Source organism: Lycorma delicatula, chromosome 2 (assembly GCF_047948215.1).
Source record: "Lycorma delicatula isolate Av1 chromosome 2, ASM4794821v1, whole genome shotgun sequence".
NCBI lineage: Eukaryota > Metazoa > Arthropoda > Insecta > Hemiptera > Fulgoridae > Lycorma > Lycorma delicatula.
Window position 1 is genome coordinate 20,115,952 of NC_134456.1, and position 22,082 is coordinate 20,138,033.

At 29.5% G+C, this 22,082-nt stretch overlaps 1 protein-coding gene across 1 annotated transcript in view; it reads left to right on the top strand.

Annotated features, from left to right (window-relative positions):
* The window catches only part of LOC142320535 (uncharacterized), a 41,648-nt gene extending 20,332 nt beyond the window's left edge, over positions 1 to 21,316 (top strand). Inside the window, exons 3-4 of the mRNA XM_075358434.1 lie at positions 12,630 to 12,833; positions 20,400 to 21,316. Of these exons, the coding sequence (XP_075214549.1) occupies positions 12,630 to 12,833; positions 20,400 to 21,152 (957 nt within the window). The 3' untranslated portion in view covers positions 21,153 to 21,316. The remainder of the gene's footprint in view (positions 1 to 12,629; positions 12,834 to 20,399) is intronic.
* Positions 21,317 to 22,082: the final 766 nt, after the last annotated feature.

The window sequence follows — 22,082 nt, forward strand, 5'->3', positions numbered from 1 at the left end:
TCTAACCAAAGAAAATATAGTGTAACTGCAACATTTAAGTGAAGGCTTGAGAATTGGCCCTTATAGTAATTTCCATCTGCATGAAAATTGTCTATTGTTACTCCTTTTAAGGAAGGTGACAAATCTTTGTAATTATCATTCGATCGTAATTAATTTTATCTTGTTGAACTATATATGACTCTTGTTGAAGAAGATTTATTGCTCTTTTTAAGAAATGCTATTTTAATATATCAACATGGATTCATGCCCTGTACTTGTACAAATTTAGCTACATGTATGGAATGCATCATAAATGCATTCAGTTCCAATATTTTGGTCAATTCTGCTCATACTGATAAGAAATCCGCTTTTTATGAAGTCGATCACAATTTACTTTTAAAGAAATTATTCAGTTCTGGAATGATAGGTAGCTTATTATTTTGGATAGTTCTTAAAAAATCATATATGTTAAAATAAAAAGTTTTTGAAGTTATGAATATGAAAACTTCAGGAGTACCCGAACGCTCACATTATGGCCCACCATTTTTTATTCTTTTGATAAATGATGTGGTTGATGTAATCAAATATTCTGAGATTTGTTATTTGTGGACAACTTAAAATTTTACAAATCAATTAAATGTAGTGATGGAACAATAAAATTGCAACTGATTTGACCAATGTTGCTGAAAAATGGTGCTGATGAAATGTTTTAACTGATGAATTAACTTTCAAAATCGTGTAGTTATAACATTTCATAAGAAATCTTTTATTGGGTGTAATTACTATTTGTATAATAAAATATTAGCACACATCACCAAAATTAAAGATTTAGAAGTGATTTATTAATGTAGTCTTGTTCATCTTCCACATTAAAAGTATTGTAAATTGAGTATCAAAAATCCTGAACTATACACAAAGGCTAAGGAAGATTTTTCTTAACCCATACACCTTTTGTTTATTTTAAAAAACTTAAGTAAAGTCTACTTTAACAGCTGCTTTGGAAATATGGTCCCCAAACACTGAAATATTATCAAAGCAAATAGAAAGATTTCAACAAAAATTCTTACATACCTATTCCTATCACATTGGAAGACCTATGAGTTACTTCGAACATAACTTTACCAAAATTTTGAAACTGTGTGTTGTGTTATTAAATCTTATTGAAATTATCAAGATCTAATGGGTTTATTCAAAATTGAAAAATCATCCTTGATTCATCAGAACTATTAGGTTTTATTAATTGACACGTACCTGCTAGATTGTTAAAGCCTAATAATGCTATTTTTTCACATAATGTTAGAAGTACTGAATTATTCAGTTGATCTGTTTTATTGAGATCAAGTTAGTAAATTCTTCATGCAGTGATGCTGACTAATATGTTATGCATACAATCTTTCAGAAATATAATTGAGAGTTTTTTTCATTTGAATAACTGATACTTCAACTCTACAATGTACTAACAATACAATGTACTACAATGTATTAATTACAATTTTATATATAAGTAACTGTTCATATATTTAACTATACTATGCCGATATACAAATAAAATTATATGTAAAAAGGATATTTACCCATATATTCTTTAAATAAATAATAAATACATAAGTAATAATTTAATAATAAATGTTTGTTTATCAATATAAAATAAAATTATATCAACATAAATCTTGTCAAAAAGTAAAATAAAAAACAAAACTAAATTAATTTACAAAGATTCACATACAAATAATACTATCACATCTTTAGGATGACCATGAATGAGGCCATCTGTCATGTTAGCTTCAAGAATGAAAAAAAAAAGTAAAAAACAGTTCATTTAATTTAATTAAGTTCAGTTTTACTTTCACCAAAACTCATAAATCATACACAGGCAACCCAAAAATCATTGGCTTTTCTAATGAAAAATTAAATCCTCAACCCACTGCCTTAAATTATAGTGCATCCTGGACGTAATTAACCTGTTTTGTCTTCTCTATTCAGTATACAAATTATATCCTACCATCCTGATGCATTTCATCTGAATTAGAAAAATGTAGTATTCCTGAGAATCCCACAAAAGCCTAGAAAATTGTGCAGTGGTTTCCTCTTTTTTAGGATTACATAGGGAGCATGCAAGTCTTTTGGCTTTCCTATATAGCACAATCTTTAAGAATATTGGCCCACCTCTTGTTCTAAAAACTATGAGATCTGTTTAGAAAATAACTGAACATTTTTTATTACGTGCCAATGGAGATATTGAGTAACGTGTGTGGTTGGCAGCGTTGTATTCTACATAACCTCCATTAACCATATGTTCTTGGATGGTTGATATCTCGTTTAGTTTTCGTGTTATCGTTACTTGAGTCCAACATGTTTAATTGTTAGTTGCAATTTTTGTAATGTGCTATTTTCAGGAGCAACGATACAACAAAATTTTGAATGAAGTTAGGGAAAATTTTAACAGAAGTGTTTCAACTTTTGAAGCAAGCTAATAGAGATGATGATGCTCCAGGTTGTATGCAATGTTATGAATGGTTTTCACGATTTAAAAGTGGTCATCAGTCAATTGAAGATGACCCTCGACCAGGAAGGCCTTCAACTTCAACTGATGACACCCATGTTCAAAAAATCAATGATCTGGTGTGTGCAAATCACCGATTGACTGTTAGAGACTTTTCAGAAGAGGTTAGCATCTCAATTGGATCATGCAGTGACATTTTGACTGAAAAAATTGAACATGCATCAATTTGCAGCAATGTTTGTTCCTTGTTTGATGACTGAACAGCAGAATGACTATTGAGTGGACGTTTGTTGGCAACTTTTTGAAGAAGCCAGTGACTGTGAAAAATTCATGCAAAGGATCATAACAAGAGATGAAAACTGGGTTTATGGCTGCGATATTGAGACAAAAGTTCAATCATTCTAATGGATAGGCAAAGGATCTCCACACCTCAAGAAGCACATCAGTCTCAGTCAACTGTGTATACTAAAAGGCATTTTACAATGGTTATGTGAAAAAAATCCGCAAAAAGATAGAGTTCTGGCAAGACAACTCATGTTTCCTTCACCATAACAGTGCACAGTTTTGTGGCAAAAATCAGATGACATTAAAGCAAATTTGTCATGGGCCTTTCATTTCAAATGAAGCCATCCAGGACTGCTTTGTTAAGTGGAAACACCGCTGGGAAAAAGTGTGTGAGTAGGGGAGAGTAGTTCTTTGATGGGGACAAGGACCATAATCTGTAAAATTAATAATAATGATTAAAAAAATTGAAGTTCGATTATTTTCTGAACTGATCTCGTATTAATAAAATTTTTGTTACTTAAATCATTTATGTAGTCCCTTTCACCCAAAATCAATTTTAATTTACATTATATATTATGATACTGCGCTCTGACTAGCCTTTTCAAACCATACTTCTTTGAATTTCTTGTTCATTTTCTCTAGAATAATGCTAAATTGACCTTTTCATCTGTCTGACTGTTTGTTTGTAGTAGGCACCATATTTTGCCTTAAATTTTTAACAATAGCCATCCAGCATCTCAATCCACTATAACTCTCATTAATCTTTTGGGTAACCTGTTGACAGGAAGTGATAATGTCTTCAGTACATACATAAAATGCATTTGTAATGGTTGGATGTAGGTAACTTAAAATTTAGTTTCAAAGTGTATGGCATAAGTTGGAATGTTACTCAGTAGCCCAAATATCTTCTTAAGAAAAAACTGGAATATATTTCAGTTCTTTTTTCTTTTTATACTTTCAAATTTGGGCCCCATATAAAACACTCGACCTACGGGAATGTCAAATACTCCATCCTGTGAGTAATGTAATTGTTCACTAATTCAGGTAAATTATTTCCATACCATCATTCTTTGTTTTCAGCTCCCCTCTACATTAATATCATTATTTTTTATCGTTCTAAATCCATGTGTCAATATTCAAAAAATTTGTTAATCGTAATTTGCAGTATTTTTAGATATAATGCAAAACAAGGTCATCTGTGTAAAGGAGTAATAGAATATTTAGAACACGGATGCAAATGCTGCCCTCTATCTGTTTGTGCAAATCATTTCTAAGTAAGGGAAATAAAAATTGGTGACAATAGGAACTCATACCTTAAGCCAGTAACAAACAGTGGGAAGAAATCTGTCACACCACCACTACTTAGATGAACAATTTTGTGTCTATGAACATACTTTTAAGTGTATTTAAAACTTTATATGATACCTTTCATATCAGCAGTTTATTCAAAAGCTTTCCTATCTTTCCCCCTTGAGCTGTCTTGAAAGCAAACAAAAAATAATTTCTTGACTCCCTTGCTTATATTAAGGTGAGTTATATTACAAAAATTGTAGACTTTATTTACTGCTGAGTATACTCTCCAAAACTGGCTTTGGTAATCATCTTGAATGTTATTCCTAGAAACCAAATCCTTTAACCTTCATAATAAGATTCCTGAGAAGAGTTTTATAATTTCTAAAGAAACCCTTTTGTAATTACTCACCTCACTCAGTGAGCCTTTCCTGTGAGTAGGAAAGATGATTGATTTGGTGAACAACTCAGGGACCTATTAACATAATTGGATTAAACAAACATACTAACATATTAAGTATCCATCTGGTACTTTCCTGTAGAATTCAAAATATATTCATTCTATCAAAACCCGGGTCTTTATTATTTTTGATCCTAGAAAAACTTCCAAGAACTCATTTATGGAAATTTCTCATTGGAAAGATCTCTTTAATCACAAAAGGCAAGGCATTATTAATAACAATAATCTTCTCTGGTTTTCCCAGTAATTTAAAGAATGACTTATAATACATTCGTCTTAGTATCAGAAACATATTTAAAACTATTAGTTACCTACCAAAACACTTTTTAAATGGTTTACTGCACAGAATTTTTTGTAAAATAACTGACAAATATCATTCAGAGGCTGAAGCCTAGTCTGTTTGTTTATATCTGTGTGTAGAGTTTTGTTACAGCATAGTATTGTATTCTTTATTTATGCATCCTTTATTATTTTATTAACTGGAATAGAATACATTTTATAACAATTCTATTATGTTTGTACTACACAATTCCAAAATTATTTGTTAATGTTCTTGCAGAAATTATACTTACTTGAGTTTGAAGCTTTGTAAAATGAAATTCAGTTGATTTTTAAAAAAAGTCACATTACCTTTTACATAATTTTATTCTCCATTTAATGGTGTTAAACTCTAATGTTTTACTATTTTTTTAAATTATTTTATTGTGGTGAGCCTTGCATTCTATGATGCCTTCTAACCATTCTTACGTAGATATTAATTAATTAAAGGGATGCTTATTAAATAAGTAGGTGAAAGTCAGTCAGTTCTTTCTTTTCCACTGGCTTATCTAGAGATACGACTTTTATTTAATTATGTTTTGGAAAAGTAGAATACACAAATAAATGAATTAATAAAATAAAACGTGGTTAGATGAGAAATGCAAGCCTATATCTACTATCTGAAACTAGTAATAGTAACTGTTATTGTTTGGCAACATTGTATTCATCAGTAGGCAGCCAAGAGAAAGAAAGAACTGATATTCTCAGCATTATTTTTCCTTATTTTAGCACCTCACTTAAAATCATTTCTGCGTGTATAAAAATCTCTAAAAACATTCAGGTTAGCGAAGATCCTTTGTCCATGTTTTTATATGTTTAATAATAATGAAGGTAAAATGGTTTTACAAATTGGATAACAGCCATATTTTATGTAGATGTAGAAATGAAATTTAAGGGTAGATAAGTTAATAGAATGAGCTAACATGTTGAGTAAAAATTTCATTGCAATTGGTGCAGAAATTTTTTTATGACAAGCGATCAAAATCAAGCTGTGTAACAGAAGGTGTACAATGGTGTCTTTCTTCATTCCCACCACAGTAACATAATTTTAAAAAAATAATTAAAAAAATTGCCTTTTAACACAATTAAACAAGAGCAAGTTATCTAAAGAGATAGTGTGACTTGTTTTGAAATTGGCTGGATAGTTTTTATTTTATAAAGCTTTAAACTCAAGTTTGTTGAATTTCTGCACGGACAGTAGTTGCTTAGTTTAAATGGAAAGTAATTTGTTTAATGTTATTTCATCAAGATAAGTTTGCTATGATTGCAATAAGTTTTATGTGTAATCCTATACATTTTCATATTTAATTTTTGAAATCTTTTATTAGTTATATAGTTTTAAATTAAAACTTGAGAATGTTGTGTGTTAATAAAAACATGTCTGAAAGTGTTATTGAGAAAATTTCTCTTAAAGTTATGGGGGAAATACTCATAATATAATATTTTTGTAAGTATCATATTTTTTTTTGGACCATAAATTTAAAAAATCCTTTTTCAGCATGAATTTCTGTTTCAGATTTTTTTTTTAGAGTTGTTTTACTTCACCTAAATCGAAAAGATTAATTTGTGCTAATTTTTTTCTTGATACTTTAAAAAAAAATGATTCAGTTTATAAAGAAATCAAGTTCGTTGACTATTAATTTATCATCCCTTCATCATTTTTTTTTAAATTGATGAGGATATAAAGTAAACAAAACATTTTTAGAATTTATATGATATTCCAAAATTGTGTCATTTTAGAGTTAATATCATTTTTGAGTAAATAAGTTAATTATTGATATTTTCCTGTATGCTGTTGATATTTTTCTTCTAAAACCATTGTATCTATTCCTGATCAACTTTACACTAAAAAACCATTCCATTAAAAGCTGCCATTTTATGAAAATAATCATTCATATGATGAATATTACTCAGAATTGAGTGATATTTGACACTCTGTATATATATATATATATATATATATATATATATATATATATATATTCAAAATCATGTAATATGTAATATATATATACTTACTAACTTTTACTTACTTACTTCCATACTATTGACTCACTCATTTAGAGTGAGTCAAAAATATGGAAACCCCTCAACAACTTTAAAACTGTTTCAGACAGAATACTTTCAGGATAAGGTATTGATCAGCTACTGTAACTACTTTACCATTTGACTAGAAATAGAATTTCAACCCTTTCTTTGGGAGTGGCCCAGGGGTTTGTAACTTAAATATTTTAAATGGTAATACCCTTTGTGTGATGTATCATTTTAAAGGTCTTTTCAAGACAAGGAAAATGGTAAAAAAAAGTTTGTTTGACGTCTGTATCCAAAATGGCGGCAGGATAAAATTTTGATTTTGAAAATTACTGAATTTAGTAAGTTCAAATAATAAAATTAACTAAATTAAATTAAAATTTGCATGTGCACACTTATGAGTAAGTTAGTTTTCTATAAAAAAGATATCTTTTGCAAAATTCCTTCTCTTCCTCTCTGCTCTGATATGTCCCCTCCTTCAGTGTTTCTTCCACTACTAAATCAGTAAGTTTATTTTGTTATCTTATGACTGGTTTTATAATCATATAGCCTAACCTTTTCCTTCTGTTTTTAAAATTTCATACTTTCAATTTTTTTTACTTTTAAACAAAATGAATATCTTTACAAATTTTCATCTAAATTAATTTTAAAAAGCACAGCTTAAAAACACTTGGAAAGACACTTTAAAAAAAAAAAAAATTCGATTTGTTAATTATCTCCGGAGATATAACTGATTTGAATTGATCACTATTGTGCAGCTTTTGGAATAAATTATTATTGATAAATTAATAGACCAATATTTAGTAATAATTCAAATTTGCCAGTATGATATTTGAACTTTTTAGCTTACAAGATGTCAATTTAAAAAAAAAAAAAACAATAATTTTGTTTGTTAAAATTGCAAGTATGTTTGAAAAATTACTTAGTCTCTCCTAATTAACTGATTTAAATTTTTCAAAATTCATTTGAAAGTTTGAGTGCTCTTTTATATGTGATTAAATTTTCAAGTATCTAAACTTTATTTCAGGCTCTATACAATTTGGAAAAAATGATTTTTTTAAAATCTGGATTGCCAAATTTTGTGCAAAAACTGCCAAATCAATTTTGTTGAAATTTGGCTGTTGCTTTATCATATCAAAAAGTTCTTTGAGGCAAAATCTGAAGGCCCCTATGTATAGTATAAGTACTCAAAAAAATTCCCAAAACATTTTTACATTTTGTTTAATAAAAGTTTAAGCACACCTTTTTCAACTATTGCATAATGAAACAATCATTTCTGATGATATTCCGGAGGCAAAAATTAGTGATCATGTAGAAAAAGCCCAACCCAAAACAATACCACCTAGACTTTTATATATATATATATATATTAATTCAATTTTTATCTTTTTAAAATAATAACAGTGGCCTATTAATTTGCAGTAATGCTAAGTGTTCAAGCCATCAATAAAAAATTCAACTATGTACTTTTTTTGTGCATATTTATTAGAATTATATTTTTGTTGCATCAAATTATTTGTAGAAATGTATTCTATATTTTTTGCCACTGAAATTTCTACTCTGCAAATTGTTTTGTATGTCTAATTTTTATTGAAACATGATTGTATATATATAACATAATTTTTTATATTAAATCATTACCATATTATTTCTACACTTCCTTGTTCGGTAATTAGTAGACTACTCATGTAATAAATAAAAAAGAGTACATGTAAAGTATAATAACTTTAAAAAAGAAGAAAATGCTAGAAAGTATGTACTGTATTGCTATAAGTATCATTAATAGAATGAAGACTATGAAGAGAAATAAATTAAAATACACCATATCAGACAAAGAATTTTGAATTGAATTTTAATTGTACTACTTACAGCAGTTATGTTTTAATCCACCATACCTACAATATAAAAGTTAAAATAAAATGGTGGCAGATATTTTATATTGAGGCCGGCCTCCGTGGTGCGAGTAGTAGCGTCTCGGCCTTTCACTCAGAGGTCCTGGGTTCGAATCCTGGTCAGGCATGGCATTTTTCACACACGCTACAAAAACATTCATCTCATCCTCTGCGGAAAGAATTGCTTGACTGCAGACCCGGAGGTTAAACACAAAAAAAATATATTTTATATTGAAAACAAAACTAGATTTAAAGAATGCTTATCAATGAAATTTAATATGGCATAAAATGAGTTTAAAAGGGCAACTTTCAAAAAGTTGCCCTTTCTTCGTGAACGAATTTCAACTGCTAACATAACCAGAAAAGTAGACAGAGTAAATTAATATTTCAAGTTAATGAAGCATTTCCTTGCTAGTTTGTCTTATTTTTCTATCCTATTGCTGATTAAATGGTTCGCCTTGTCTTTGATTCAGCTGGTGTATGTGCAGCCTGTTTTTTGCATATCTGTCAGGATTTTGGCACATGCAGTTCATAGAAGAGGATATGGGAGCCATTTTCTTTGTAAATACTTAAATATGTAAACTTCCTTTGTGTTCCACATTAGGGTAAAAAATTAATATCAACTCAAAATGTCTGTTTATTCTGATCATTATTAGATGCTCTTGCTACTTACATTAATTTTTGGAGATTTAGTTTTACAAAACTAAATTTAAAAAAATTATCTTCTCTGAGATATCAACTTTTAAGGTTAAGCCATAAATAAGAAAATATTTAAAGTTATATAACTTCAATAATCCACAAGAATATGTTTATTTGATGAGGCTTCATAGTATTCTTATTACTTCTATTTTCAACCCTTTTTCTCCTTATGTTATAAATCTTCACTGAAGATGTATTAATAGTATTTAGTAATTGGTTAGAGAAACTAGTCTCATTCTTTAACTTTTTTATAGTTTCATATATAACGAGCAAGAATTTTAACCTGGTTAAAAAATTATAAGATCCACCAGACCCCATTACATACCTTTTTATTAACTTTTATTACAAGCATGAAGGGTCAGTCATATGGCAAAACTAAGAAAAAGTTTTTCAAGCCTTGAAATTCACCCCAAACAAAATTTTGTAGTATAAATTCTGAGTAAGCAAATCATAGAAAATTTATTTTATTAATTCATTTTAGGTTTCAAAAAAGGTTTCTACTGATTTGAAAATGTTGGGTGCTTTGTCTTAGTAGAATAAATTATTTCTTTAAATGCATTATGAAAAATCAAAATAACCATTTTTAGCAGTAAATTGTCAAAATAACCATTTCCTAACAGCAGCAGCCGCCCTTCATAAAAGGATCCCAACGCCCTAGTATCATGTTGACATTGTTCTGATGCCCTGGTGAACTCTGTCTTCTTGTTTGTCACTTACTGCATCCAAATTTTCTGGAAAAAATGCAAATGAGAGTACAAAAAATGAATTTTTAAGGAGATACAAAATACTAATAATACACAGGCTTTTAAGAGTTCATCTATGAGAGTTTTATAGTTTCCATCTTTCTTATTATCCAGAAATCCCTCCACTACCCAAGCTTAAATACCTTGCAGTGGTTCCAAGCTACCAATTCATTGTCATTTAATTTTTCTTTAAAAGTGATCACTTAAAAGTTTCTTTTAGTCTTGCATCACTTTAGTTCTTTTAAGTACTTGAAATCATTACCTTCTTTGTCCGTAGCTTTAACAAAGTTTTTCATTAGTCCAAGCATAATATACCTTTTTTTGGATCAATAGGGGGAGCATACTTTATATTTGAAGTACTTTGTTCAAAAGAAGTTTTATGAGGCCAGTCTTTCTTAATGAAATGTTCCTGTGTTGCCTGACTGTCACATAGGCCTAAAAAACAACAATACTTTGTAAAAACCCCTTGTAGCCCTAGCAATATACCTATCACAATTTAAATCTTCACAAATATCCCATTTATACTGTTCACATCTTACTTCACTTAGTATGGTATCCAAGTTATGATAATTTTCTATCATTGTTACTGAATGAGCTAAAGGATTAGATGGTTATTGTTTCCATTATGAATCAAGACTGCTTTTAGGCTGTATATAGATGAATCTATGAAAATATGCCTCTCAGAAGGTTTATGTTTCATATTAAGTTCATTCATTAAACTATCAATATCATAAAAGATGAGTAGCAATCCTTCCATTTTATAAAAACTTGAATATGTTATATACCGTTTTCAGTAAAGTGAAATGCGTGTGCTTTTACCTAAGGTTCTACTGTTGAATTCTGAACCAAGAAGTTCAACTTTTTGTTTTAACAAACCTACTTCATGTACCAAATCATTTAATTCGTTTTGAGTTATTAAATGAGGCTCACTAGAGGTTGGTAAAAACATACTATCACTACTAGTGGTCTCTAGAAGTTGTGAAACAGATCCTGATTAAAAATAAGATTCTTTGGGAAATGTAACATTGTCCAAGTTTAAAAATGCAATCAACACCGGTAATTCCTGGGTGTGAGGAATGGGCCTTAGTGCTGAAGCCAGATTTGGATACTCAGTTTTGCTTTTTGAATATCCCTTTGTTTTAGTAATGCAGAACTAGCAATCGCTTGGTAAGAAGGTTGTCTCCCCACCATAGGAACACCAAAGGCATAGAATTTTTCTTGCCATGCATTCACTGCACTAGATTTGTATTGACTCACACAGCAAACATGAGAAACCCACTGTTTATCTTGATCTCCAATTTGGCATTTAAAATATAAAAATAGCTTTCTTGACTTTCTGATATATAGATCTATCTGTGACTTTAAAGTAAATCTTCTACATATATAACAAAACTATCCACTGGATTATTGCAGCATTAACAAATAGAACTTGCCATTTTATATAAAATATAACTAAAATACTAAAAGACACTTGACTGTACGTAAGACAGAATCAAACTAAACTTGGTTTAGTCTTTAAAGGCTCATAGAATGCAATGGGAATAGCCATTAAAGCCAGGTGTAAACAGTTTCAGGTAATTTAAAACAGGTTAACAGGATCTTGGAAGTTGTAATGGTAGGACATTTCTGTGAATAGATATTTTAATAACTAGTGAAGTGAAACACTAAAAGAACATTTTCATTAATGTTAGAAAAATCATGTCAACCATTATTATTATTATATCTTGCATTAATTTTATGTTAATGCTGATTCCCATTAGATTTTTATAACTGAAGGGGATTGAGGAGGGTCTAAACCTCTTGGGTTTTTAGAAAATCCTTTTAAAATTTGAACACTAAAGTGTGCTGATGAGATTTTAATAAAAAAATTTTTAATGAGGAGGAGATAGGAACCTTTCTGCTGTAAGTAGACAACAGGATTTTGATACTGTAAAGTTTTATTATATCTAGAATGGACATTACACAGAAGTGAATATTGAATATCCCAGTATTTCAGTGTTTTAAATAAGTGTTAGAAACAAAAGGTCCTGAATTTCTTTAACACTTGTTTGAGTTAGTTTTTAATTTGTCCTTGAAAGTAAAAACGTCTTTCAAAAGAATGGCTCTAATATCAATGCTTTTTTTAAAATTATTTATAGTTTTTTTCAAAATGGTTAAGAAGCAAACAAAATTTTTGACATAATTCTGCTTTTTATTTTCTCTTCAAAATAATATAGTATAGGAAATAAAGAATTTGAATAAGGTCATTCATTATATTTGTTTGTTATTGAGTTTAAGAGGTTAAGATTTCTACGAAGCAAGGGAGCATTTGTGTACTCCTAAAACCTTTTGCGTATAAGATTAAAATATTGAAAAGTTAGAATGTATAAACTGTATTCATTTTTTAAATTTATTTGATAGTATTTGTGAACAATTTTTTTTAATTTCAGACTGCTCAAGAACATTCCTCATTCCATTGTAGTCTGAAGTTACTTCACCATGCTTGTAAATGTAAAGATGGAACTTGTTGTGTGCGTTACTGTGAAAAGATAAAAAGGATCATTTTGCATGCTAGGATTTGTATAAGAGTAGATAACTGTATCAACTGCAAGCAGTTTATTTTAATGTTCAGAGAGCATTTTGAACATTGCAAGGTTAGTTATCTATTTGCATATTCTATATGAATTTTTCTGACCTACAATATGAGAAAAAAATTCTTAATATTACATTATGTAATGTTTTTGACTTATATATTTAAACATTTAGTCTTAATGAATTTGGAAGATTCACTAAATACATATTCATTTGTTACAAACATTCATAATTGGAGTAGCTTGCATGCAAGTAATCTCAACTTTATTATTATCATTTAAATTCAACTCCCGCTGAAAGTAAATTATTATATAAAACCATCTATTTATTGTGGTTAAATTATCTAAAACTATATTACTATTATTTTTGTTAATGAAATTTTTTAAAGTAATTTATTAAAATAACTAACTCTTCATGACCAACATCTAACACTAAGAGATCACAAATGACCTTGTTTATTTGGTACTTTTCAAGAAGATGCACTCAGCCAATCTATAGTTAGTCAGTCGTCGTTGTAATTAGTTAGTTGATAGATGGCGCCACTGAAAGGAGAAAATTAATAAATTAGAATTATAATCTAACTTTATATAATAAATAAATATAATCCAACAAACAACCTATGCTCACTTAGCTTGCTAATCTTGACTAGTGAGTGAAGATTAGCAAGTGTAGGTTAAGTTTGATTCAATTATATTTATACTTTTAGATTTATTTATTATATATATATTTATTTAGTTCAGTTTACCTTCAATTTACGTGGGTGTTACATTCCAGTTTATTATGAAATATTTTTTACTGTCACCATTACAGAAAATCCAGTTTCACAAAGATATGTAGTAGAAAATTGAATTAAGAGTAGCATTTTTTCTGGACAGTAATGGATATTCATTTTAATCTTTAGCCAAAATTCACAGAACTCTTTTTAGTAAATTCCATTTTCAGACCTCACCACAAGGTAGTTCTATCAAGGATTTTGTTTCATTGTTAGGGTTCCAGGAATGATACCTGTTATGAAAAGATTTCATATTCCGTGAAAGCAAGGAGTGCGTGTCCCATCAATGCAAATAAATAGTAATCAGATGGAGCCAAGTCTGTTGAGTAAACTGCATGTGAAAGTATTTCCCAACTGAATGCCTTGATCGTTTCCTTGACTGGGTTTGCTGTGTATGATGGTGCATTATCATGAAGCAAAATCACTTTGTGTTGCCTTTTTTGATATTCTGGTCATTTTTCATACAACGCTTGATTCAAATCGATCATTTGTTGTCAGTAGAATTCAGTACTAACGGTTTCGCCCAGTTTAACAGTGTGTATATTAGATCAAACCCTTCTGATCCCACCAAACACAGAGCATTGTCTTCTTTCCATAGCGATTTGGCCTTGAAATCGATGATTCGCTTGGGAATTACCCATGATCTTTTACACTTAGGATTCTCGAAATATATCCACTTTTCATCATCTGTCACAATTAAAAAATACAAAAAAAAAAAATTACAAAAAATATATTTGATTAAATATAAAAAATTATTCTTTAAAAAAGCTTTTATTTAACTAATATTAATATTAACATTAATAAAAAAAGGAAACAAATTAGAAAAACCCTTTAAAAAGTAAAAAAATAAGAATTAAATCAAATTTAGAATTTTAAACAAAAAATATAATAATATATTAACAAATATAAAAATGCACTGAAAAGTAAAAAAATAAATTATATAAATATCTAATAAATAACCAATAAATAAAAAATAAATTAATGTAATAATTATTAAAATTAAAAGTAATGAAAATATTTAGTAAGATAAAAGCATGGCGCAGTTTTTATAACAATGTTTTCGAATAAGTATTAGTATTTGCTGGATTTTAAAATATATTTTTTGTTTAATGAGGTTGTTTAGTAGTATATGTATATACTTTATTTATCTGTAATAAAATAACTCAAGTTTTAATTCTTTGATGGTTAAAATTTGCACCAAGATGACCTTTAAGGGTTAATAAGATTAAAATTAAAAATTAAATTCAGAAATCTTTTACAGAGTTATTACATTTTGATGGTAATCTGAAAAATTATTAATTATTATAATTGTAATCATAATTATGAATTCATTAAATAAGAATTCATCATTAATTAAAATGAAACTTATAGCGGAAAGAGTACATTCAATTTGGCTTAGATTACAAGCAGAATTCGAAGATGAACTTCAACTATGTGAGAACACGTACAAAGAAAGTGAATGGGTGTATTTTCCCAGATTGTTACTTGTAGATAGTCAGTCTCAACAGACTTCCAGCAGACCTTTCCGCCTCCTAGCGCTGTTATTGAAAATGAAAATTAAGATTAATTGTTGTAAAAATAAATGTTGTGTTTTAAATAAATTATAAAAACTGTGGCACGCTTTTATTTAACTAAATATTTTCATTACTTTTAATTTAAAAATTTAATAATTATTAACATTTATTTATTGGTTATTTATTAGATATTTATATAATTTATTTTTTACTTTTCAGTGCATTTTTATATTTGTTAATATATTATATTTTTTTATTTAAAATTCTCAATTTGATTTAATTCTTATTTTTTACTTTTTAGAGGGTTTTTATAATTTGTATCCTTTTTTTATTAATGATAATATTAATATTAGTTAAATAAAAACTTTTTAAAAAAATAATTTTTTATATTTAATCAAATATATTTTTGTAATTTTTTTTTTTTTTAATATTTTTTATACTATCTATAGATTTTAGCCTGTTATAAAGGATCATTTTGTAAAACTGTTGTTTAAATAAACAATCTATTTTTTTATGAATGAAAGTGCAAGAAGTTAATATTCTGAATAAAGATATAGTGGATGTATGATAAAGAAGTTAAAAGCTTGTCTAATCATTTTCCTGTTACTACATGTCTGCCTCCCCACTATCACAATTTTCTGTTCTAGACAAAAAATTAAGTTTTAGTACCTTTTTTACAACTGTGGTTTGCATTTGTGCTATTCGTTTGTGACAACTTTATCAATCTGTATTTTATTTGTTTAATATATATTATATTTTTTTTATGTATTTATACCGGTTGATTCAAAAAGCACTTAACAATTTTAAAAGCATATTAAGATTTATTTAGATAACTTACAAATTTGGTTGAAGTCTCATTCATAGCAAACATGTAAAGTTTTGACTCACGTATTTCATTAGTACTGAATTCGGCCACCTGCCCTTGTCACCAGTGTTGTTAAAAAAGGATGCATTTACTGGAGCAGAACATGCTTGCTGTGCATTTTAGTTTCATGATATGCAGTCAGAAAGTACAGTTTAATGTAATTTTCATGGAGAGTACATTAAGGAGCCTTCTCATAGGCATACAATTTACTCTTGGCACCAAACCTTCATTGAGACAGGTTGTTCTGTGGAACATACAAAATCACCAGGACACCTGCACAACCCAGAGATGTTTCTTAATATCTGCTGCTGCTGCTGCTGTGGAACAACTTTGAGAAAGCTTTGCACATAGTCTGAAAGAATCAATTTAACATGCATCACGTTAGACTGGCATTCCACAAATGACTGTTTAACTTGTATTATGTAAACAATTTCACTTGAAGTCATACAAACCAACCATGGCTCAACACATTATAGATGATGACAAAGTTGGTCGGCTACAGTTACAGTATGGAAGTGATGGGCAAACTTGCAGACAATACATTTTTAGACAATGTAATTTTTAGTGATAGTCAATATTTCACATCAGTGACAAGGTAACACCCGTAATTGCTGAATATGGAGTATCAAAGACTTTCTTGAATAATTGCAGCACATTTGTGATACCCCTAAGGTCATTGTGTTTTTTGCCCTAAGCAAATGATGACTACAGCCTGTTTTTTTACCAGGAGGCTACTGTAAATGGTGTCGTTATCTGGACAGGCTTCAAAATTTTCTAATTTCTTAGTTGGACAATGATAACTAAAATGGATGCATTATTATCAGCAAGACGGGGCACCACCTCACTACCGCCTAGAAGTTTGAGATTTTCTTGATCCTTGATTCCCAGGTCAGGGGATTGGTTGTGAAGTTCCAATTGGTTGACCACCTTGCTCCCCAGATTTGACCCCACTAGATTTCTTCTTATGGAGTTTCATTAATGATCTGGTTTATTAACGACCTTTGCCTGCTCATGTTGTTGAACTAAGACTTCAAATTAACGCCACAACTGCTGATATAGCTTGCTCGCTGGCTAGAGTCTGGAATGAAATTGACTTCAGGTGGGATGTATGTTGCATTACAAATGGATGCTGTATCGAATCAAAATGAATGTTAGTTAACAAACTTGATGGATTTTTCTATGAAATGAGATCTCAAGTTATATCAATAAATTTTTATATGCTTTTAAATTTGTTGTCCTTTTTAAATCACCTGGTATTTTCCAGGTAACTGTAATTATGTTTTACAGGTTTTTATTAAATTATATTCCAAAGACGTAAGGCGCTCTGTCAATGTGCTTGACTCTTTTTACTGTATTCATGGAAACTTTACTGTCAGAAAACAAAAGAAACATTATAAAATGAATAAAATGTATATTTTGGTGTGAAATTAGGAGACCAAGACAAATCTTTGGCTCCATGTTTGTTCAGTATGTGTTAAAGAGCTTGAGTCTTTCTGCTTTGGAGTATCTATGGTTTGGAGAGAACCAACCAATTATAGCAATGATTGTTACTTTTGCTCATTCATAATACAGAAATTCAATTTAAAAAAACAGAAAGGACCTTTTTACCCAAAATTTTGATCAGCGATAATATCCTTTGCCTCGTGGACCTGAAATACCTGTTCCTTCGTCACTAGAGAAATTAGGTTACATATATGGTCTGGATAATAAATTGGATGACGAAAATAATAATCTTGGTAGTGATGAACCAAAACTGTTAAATTAAATGATTTGGTGAGGGACTTAAACCTTCGTAAGGACTCTGCTGAACTTTTAGGCTCAAGGTTGAAGTAGGGAAAAAATCTGTTAGCTCCTGGCACTACTTTTTACTGGGTCAGGAACAGAGAAAAAGACTTTGTTCAATATTTTTCTCAACTGGACATTGCAACAATTCCACATTGACTACAAGGTTTCTGAATGGAGATGGTCATTGATTTGTTGAAAGGAATCTTAAGGCAGTTCTTCTGCATAATGGAAGTAAGTATGTTTCTTTAAAAGTGAGGAATTTTGTTCATTGTGTTACAAAGATCTTGAGTTACTTTTAATTAAACTTCACTGTAAGGATCAAGGTTGGACAATTTGGGGCAATTTATAGGTACGTTCTTTGTTACTTGGACAACAACAAAGTCTTGAAACATGCTCCATGGACAACAACTTTGTCCATGGAACATGTTTCAAGAATCTTTGCAGTCAGTTTCCAGGTTTATCAGAAACAAATATAAAGGAGGGTGTTTTTGTTGGGCCGGATATAAGGAAGCTTATGAAAGATGAAGTATTTGATTCTAAAATGGAGGAAGCAGAAAAATATAATTGAAAAGCCTTTAAGGATATTTACAAAGTTTCTTAGCTACAAAAAAAAAAAATTGGAAGATTATAAAATTTTGACACAATATGTTAGAAAAATTCAAAAATTTAGGCTGTAAAATGAGCCTGAAGGTGCATTTTCAGATTTTGTACCTAGACTTTTTTCCTGAAAATCTTGGTGCAATAAGTGAGAAGCAGGGGAAGAAATTCCACCAAGACTTGAAAGAGGAGATAACAAAAGAGATGAACGGAAGCATTATAGGTGACTGTTGTTGGATGTTAAAAAAGGAAAATGTGCTGCAAGTGAGACCACAGAAGAAAAACCATCAAAAGAAATATTGAAGTGTGAAGAAAAATATTTTATAAGGACTTGTAAGGAAGTAAATAGTATGTTACTGCGTGTTGTCATAGTTTTAATGATATTGATAAAGTAATTTTGTTTTTCATATCACTTGTAATAAATTCTAATCTTATTAAAAATTGTTTTTATTTTTAAAAAAATATTTTGTAGCCTTTTTGTGGAAAATCTTAAGTGATGGAGAAAAATTGAGGTAATATTTGGGTTCAGCACCCAAAAATACATTAGAATTAGCTATCAGATTGAAAACAATTTTTCTATGGTTAAAAAGCACAGGCGTGTGTAAATTCTCAACAGTACATATTTTTAAATTAAAGAAATATTATTTTTGTTTCTGAATAAGTATATTAACTTACCAAAACATCAAAATATTATTAAAAATATGTATAACTTCTATGTATATTTATATGTAAAGGGTCTTTCACTTTTCAGCACAAAAAGGGAAATTGCAAAACCAAAAAGTATGTGTAATATCAATCAAACTTCTTTTTTTTTACTTTGAAGCTTATAACATTACTTTACGTCCAAAAAACAATATCATTCATATGACTCTTCGACAGTTTTGCATGACATGCAAAGTCTGTCAAAATTTTACGTGAATCAACTTCACTTCCACTATTAATACATCAAATATTTACCTTCCAGTCATCAGTCGTTTTTTTGATTTGTTGCTGTAGACTTGTGATGAGAAAAAAGTGTAAGCAAGTTAGATAACACGATCTTGGTGGCCAATTGACATTACCATTTTGAAAAATTATCGAATCGTCAAACTTTTAATGCAATGATTTGATTGTTTCAGCAGCTGTGTGGCATATGGCACTATTCTGTTGAAACCACATCCAATTCAAATCAAAATTTTCCAAGTTTGCAAAAAAAATCACTAATCATAGCTTGATATTGTTCATCATTTTAAAAACATGGCCTAATTATGCCACCAACCCATAATCCATACCAAACAGTGATTTTTTTTGGATGTAATGGTCAGTATTGAATCGTTAGTGGGTTGGGATCATCCAAAATATGGTAATTTTGCTTATTTACAAAGACTGTGATTTACAAAACCTTCAAGCCATAAATGAGCCTCATCTGAAAAAATGATATTTTTTATGAAAATTTGAATCCACTTCAAGCTACTCCAGAGGCTAATCAGCTGTCTGTGAAGAATGGTCCCATGGCTTTAATTCTTGAATTAGGTAAATCTTATATGGGAGTAGACCAAGCTCATGAAGTAAAGTTCACTCACTGTGTTGTTAAAGAAAGACCCAGTTCTTGAGAACTATGTGAGACTGATAAATTTAAATTTTCACTAACACTTGCACTTATAGCAGCAATATTCTCTTTACTCCTTGCATTTATTTTGTGAATTGGTGTTTCAACACTAAGTAGAGAAAATTCTCTTTGAATTTTTTTAATCAAATGATGAATTGCACTCTCGTTTGGCCATTTATGCACACCATAAATGTTGCAAAGCACACACACACAATATGTTGCTGTAACTAATTCCATATTTTGATAATAAATTTTATAATTTTTAAACATTGTTGAGGCTTGGAGCATTCTGTGATGATTTGTCTTAAACTATTGAAAACAAATAACATTGAAAAATTGTAAAGGAATCAACGTCGCCTCTGTAATTTTTAAATTTTTTGTGCTCAATTTGAAAGACCACTTATATATTTTATTTGGACACTTTTCTGTCAATTTTATTATTTGTTAATTTTTAATTATTTGCTTTATACTTTGTTATAACTTGAAATTATGTTGGAAATTTTTTAGAAAACTGAATGTCCAGTTCCACTTGGACGGAAAGATTTAGAAAGATTTAGTTGGAAGATATCTAGCTCTAAACAACTGAAATTAAAAATGAAAAAACATAAGCTGAAATTAATGAAGCTACGTCAAGAACAACGTCGTCTTAGCCACAAACTGACTATAATAAATGCATTACAATCTGCTGATGATTCATTCCTTATTAATGCAGTTAATTTTGGTACTTCCATTCATAATTTTTCTCCACAGAATCCTGAGTTGCCTATAGAGGTTGATTTACCACAATTAGTCCAAGATGTTCAACAAGCTCAGGCTTCAGCTGGGATGTTGAACGTATCATATAATCTTAATCCAAACCGGCCTACTGAAATTTATAATGAAATTGAAGTTCCATCTTCAGAAGACAACATTCCTCAGTTACTACCAAATTCTGAACAAAGTTCAGTGAGGGCAATTGAACAGACTTCAGTAGCAAATATTAATTATGCTGACCAGTTGCCAACACCTCCTCAACAGAATGTTGAAGGCTTACAAAGAATATTACTGGTTGTAAGAAATCCTGATAACTCTGAACAGCATTCTGAAGTTATGGGCGTTTTGAAAAGTAATCCACGTTTAATGGTTGGAGTCATTAAACACGACCATCCACTACTTGAAGACCAGCAGCTGCAACAAGAAACTAATGTTTCAAGTGGATCTGATCATTTAGAAGTACCATATGCTGTACAACCTGAAAATCGTGGATGGATAGAGCTCTGAGATTTTATTACTTTCCTTTAAGTCACAAGTATTTTAAATAACTTGAATTACTGATTGTTTGTATGTTTTTCCTTGTATATATTTTGTATGTTCTTTAAATTATAAAAGTTTTAAATGTCCTTAAGTTATAGGCATAATTGTAATAATAAATATATTCTGTATAATCTTTTGATTACTTAATTAACCCCCTTACACCAGAGAAGCCTAGAACTTGATTTTATGAACCAAGAGCTCTAAGGTTCAAATCCTAGTAAAGACCTTTATATGGGTTTGAATACTAAATTGTGAATACTGGTGTTCTTTGGAGATTGGGTTTCAATTAACCACACATCTCAGGAATAGTCAACCTGAGACTGTACAAGACTACACTTCATTTACACTCATACATATTATTCTCATTCATCCTCTGAAGTTATACCTGAACAGTAATTCCTAGAGGCTAAAACAGGAAAAAAGTATAGTGTAGGTATAGTATAATAAGTAATAGGTATATAAGTGTACCTTTCTCTTCTTTGTTCAAATTTCTTCTTGCTCTTTTAATTATACCTCTTCATTATTTAAGTGATAACAGTCTCTCATTATTTAAGTGGAGTTCAGTCAGTTGCATCCCTGACTGCCAAACTAAAAGTAGGTAGGGCCTACATTTCTGATAACAAGAACTGAACAGTCCTTCCAAAAAAAAGTAACATTGTAAACTTTTTTCCAAAAAGGTTGTAAACTTTTTTCAAAAAAAAAGTTACATTGTTCTTCAGTTGTTTTTAATAATAAACTAGATTTGCATTTTCTTTTATTTTCTGAAAAACTCTGGTTCATCAGGTGAACTAAATTTGTAACTAGTGGAAAATGTCATTCCAACATCGAATACAAAAGGAGTAAAGTTATATTGTTGAGGACAATTGAAAAAACATTCCAGTTACAGAATTTTTTTGA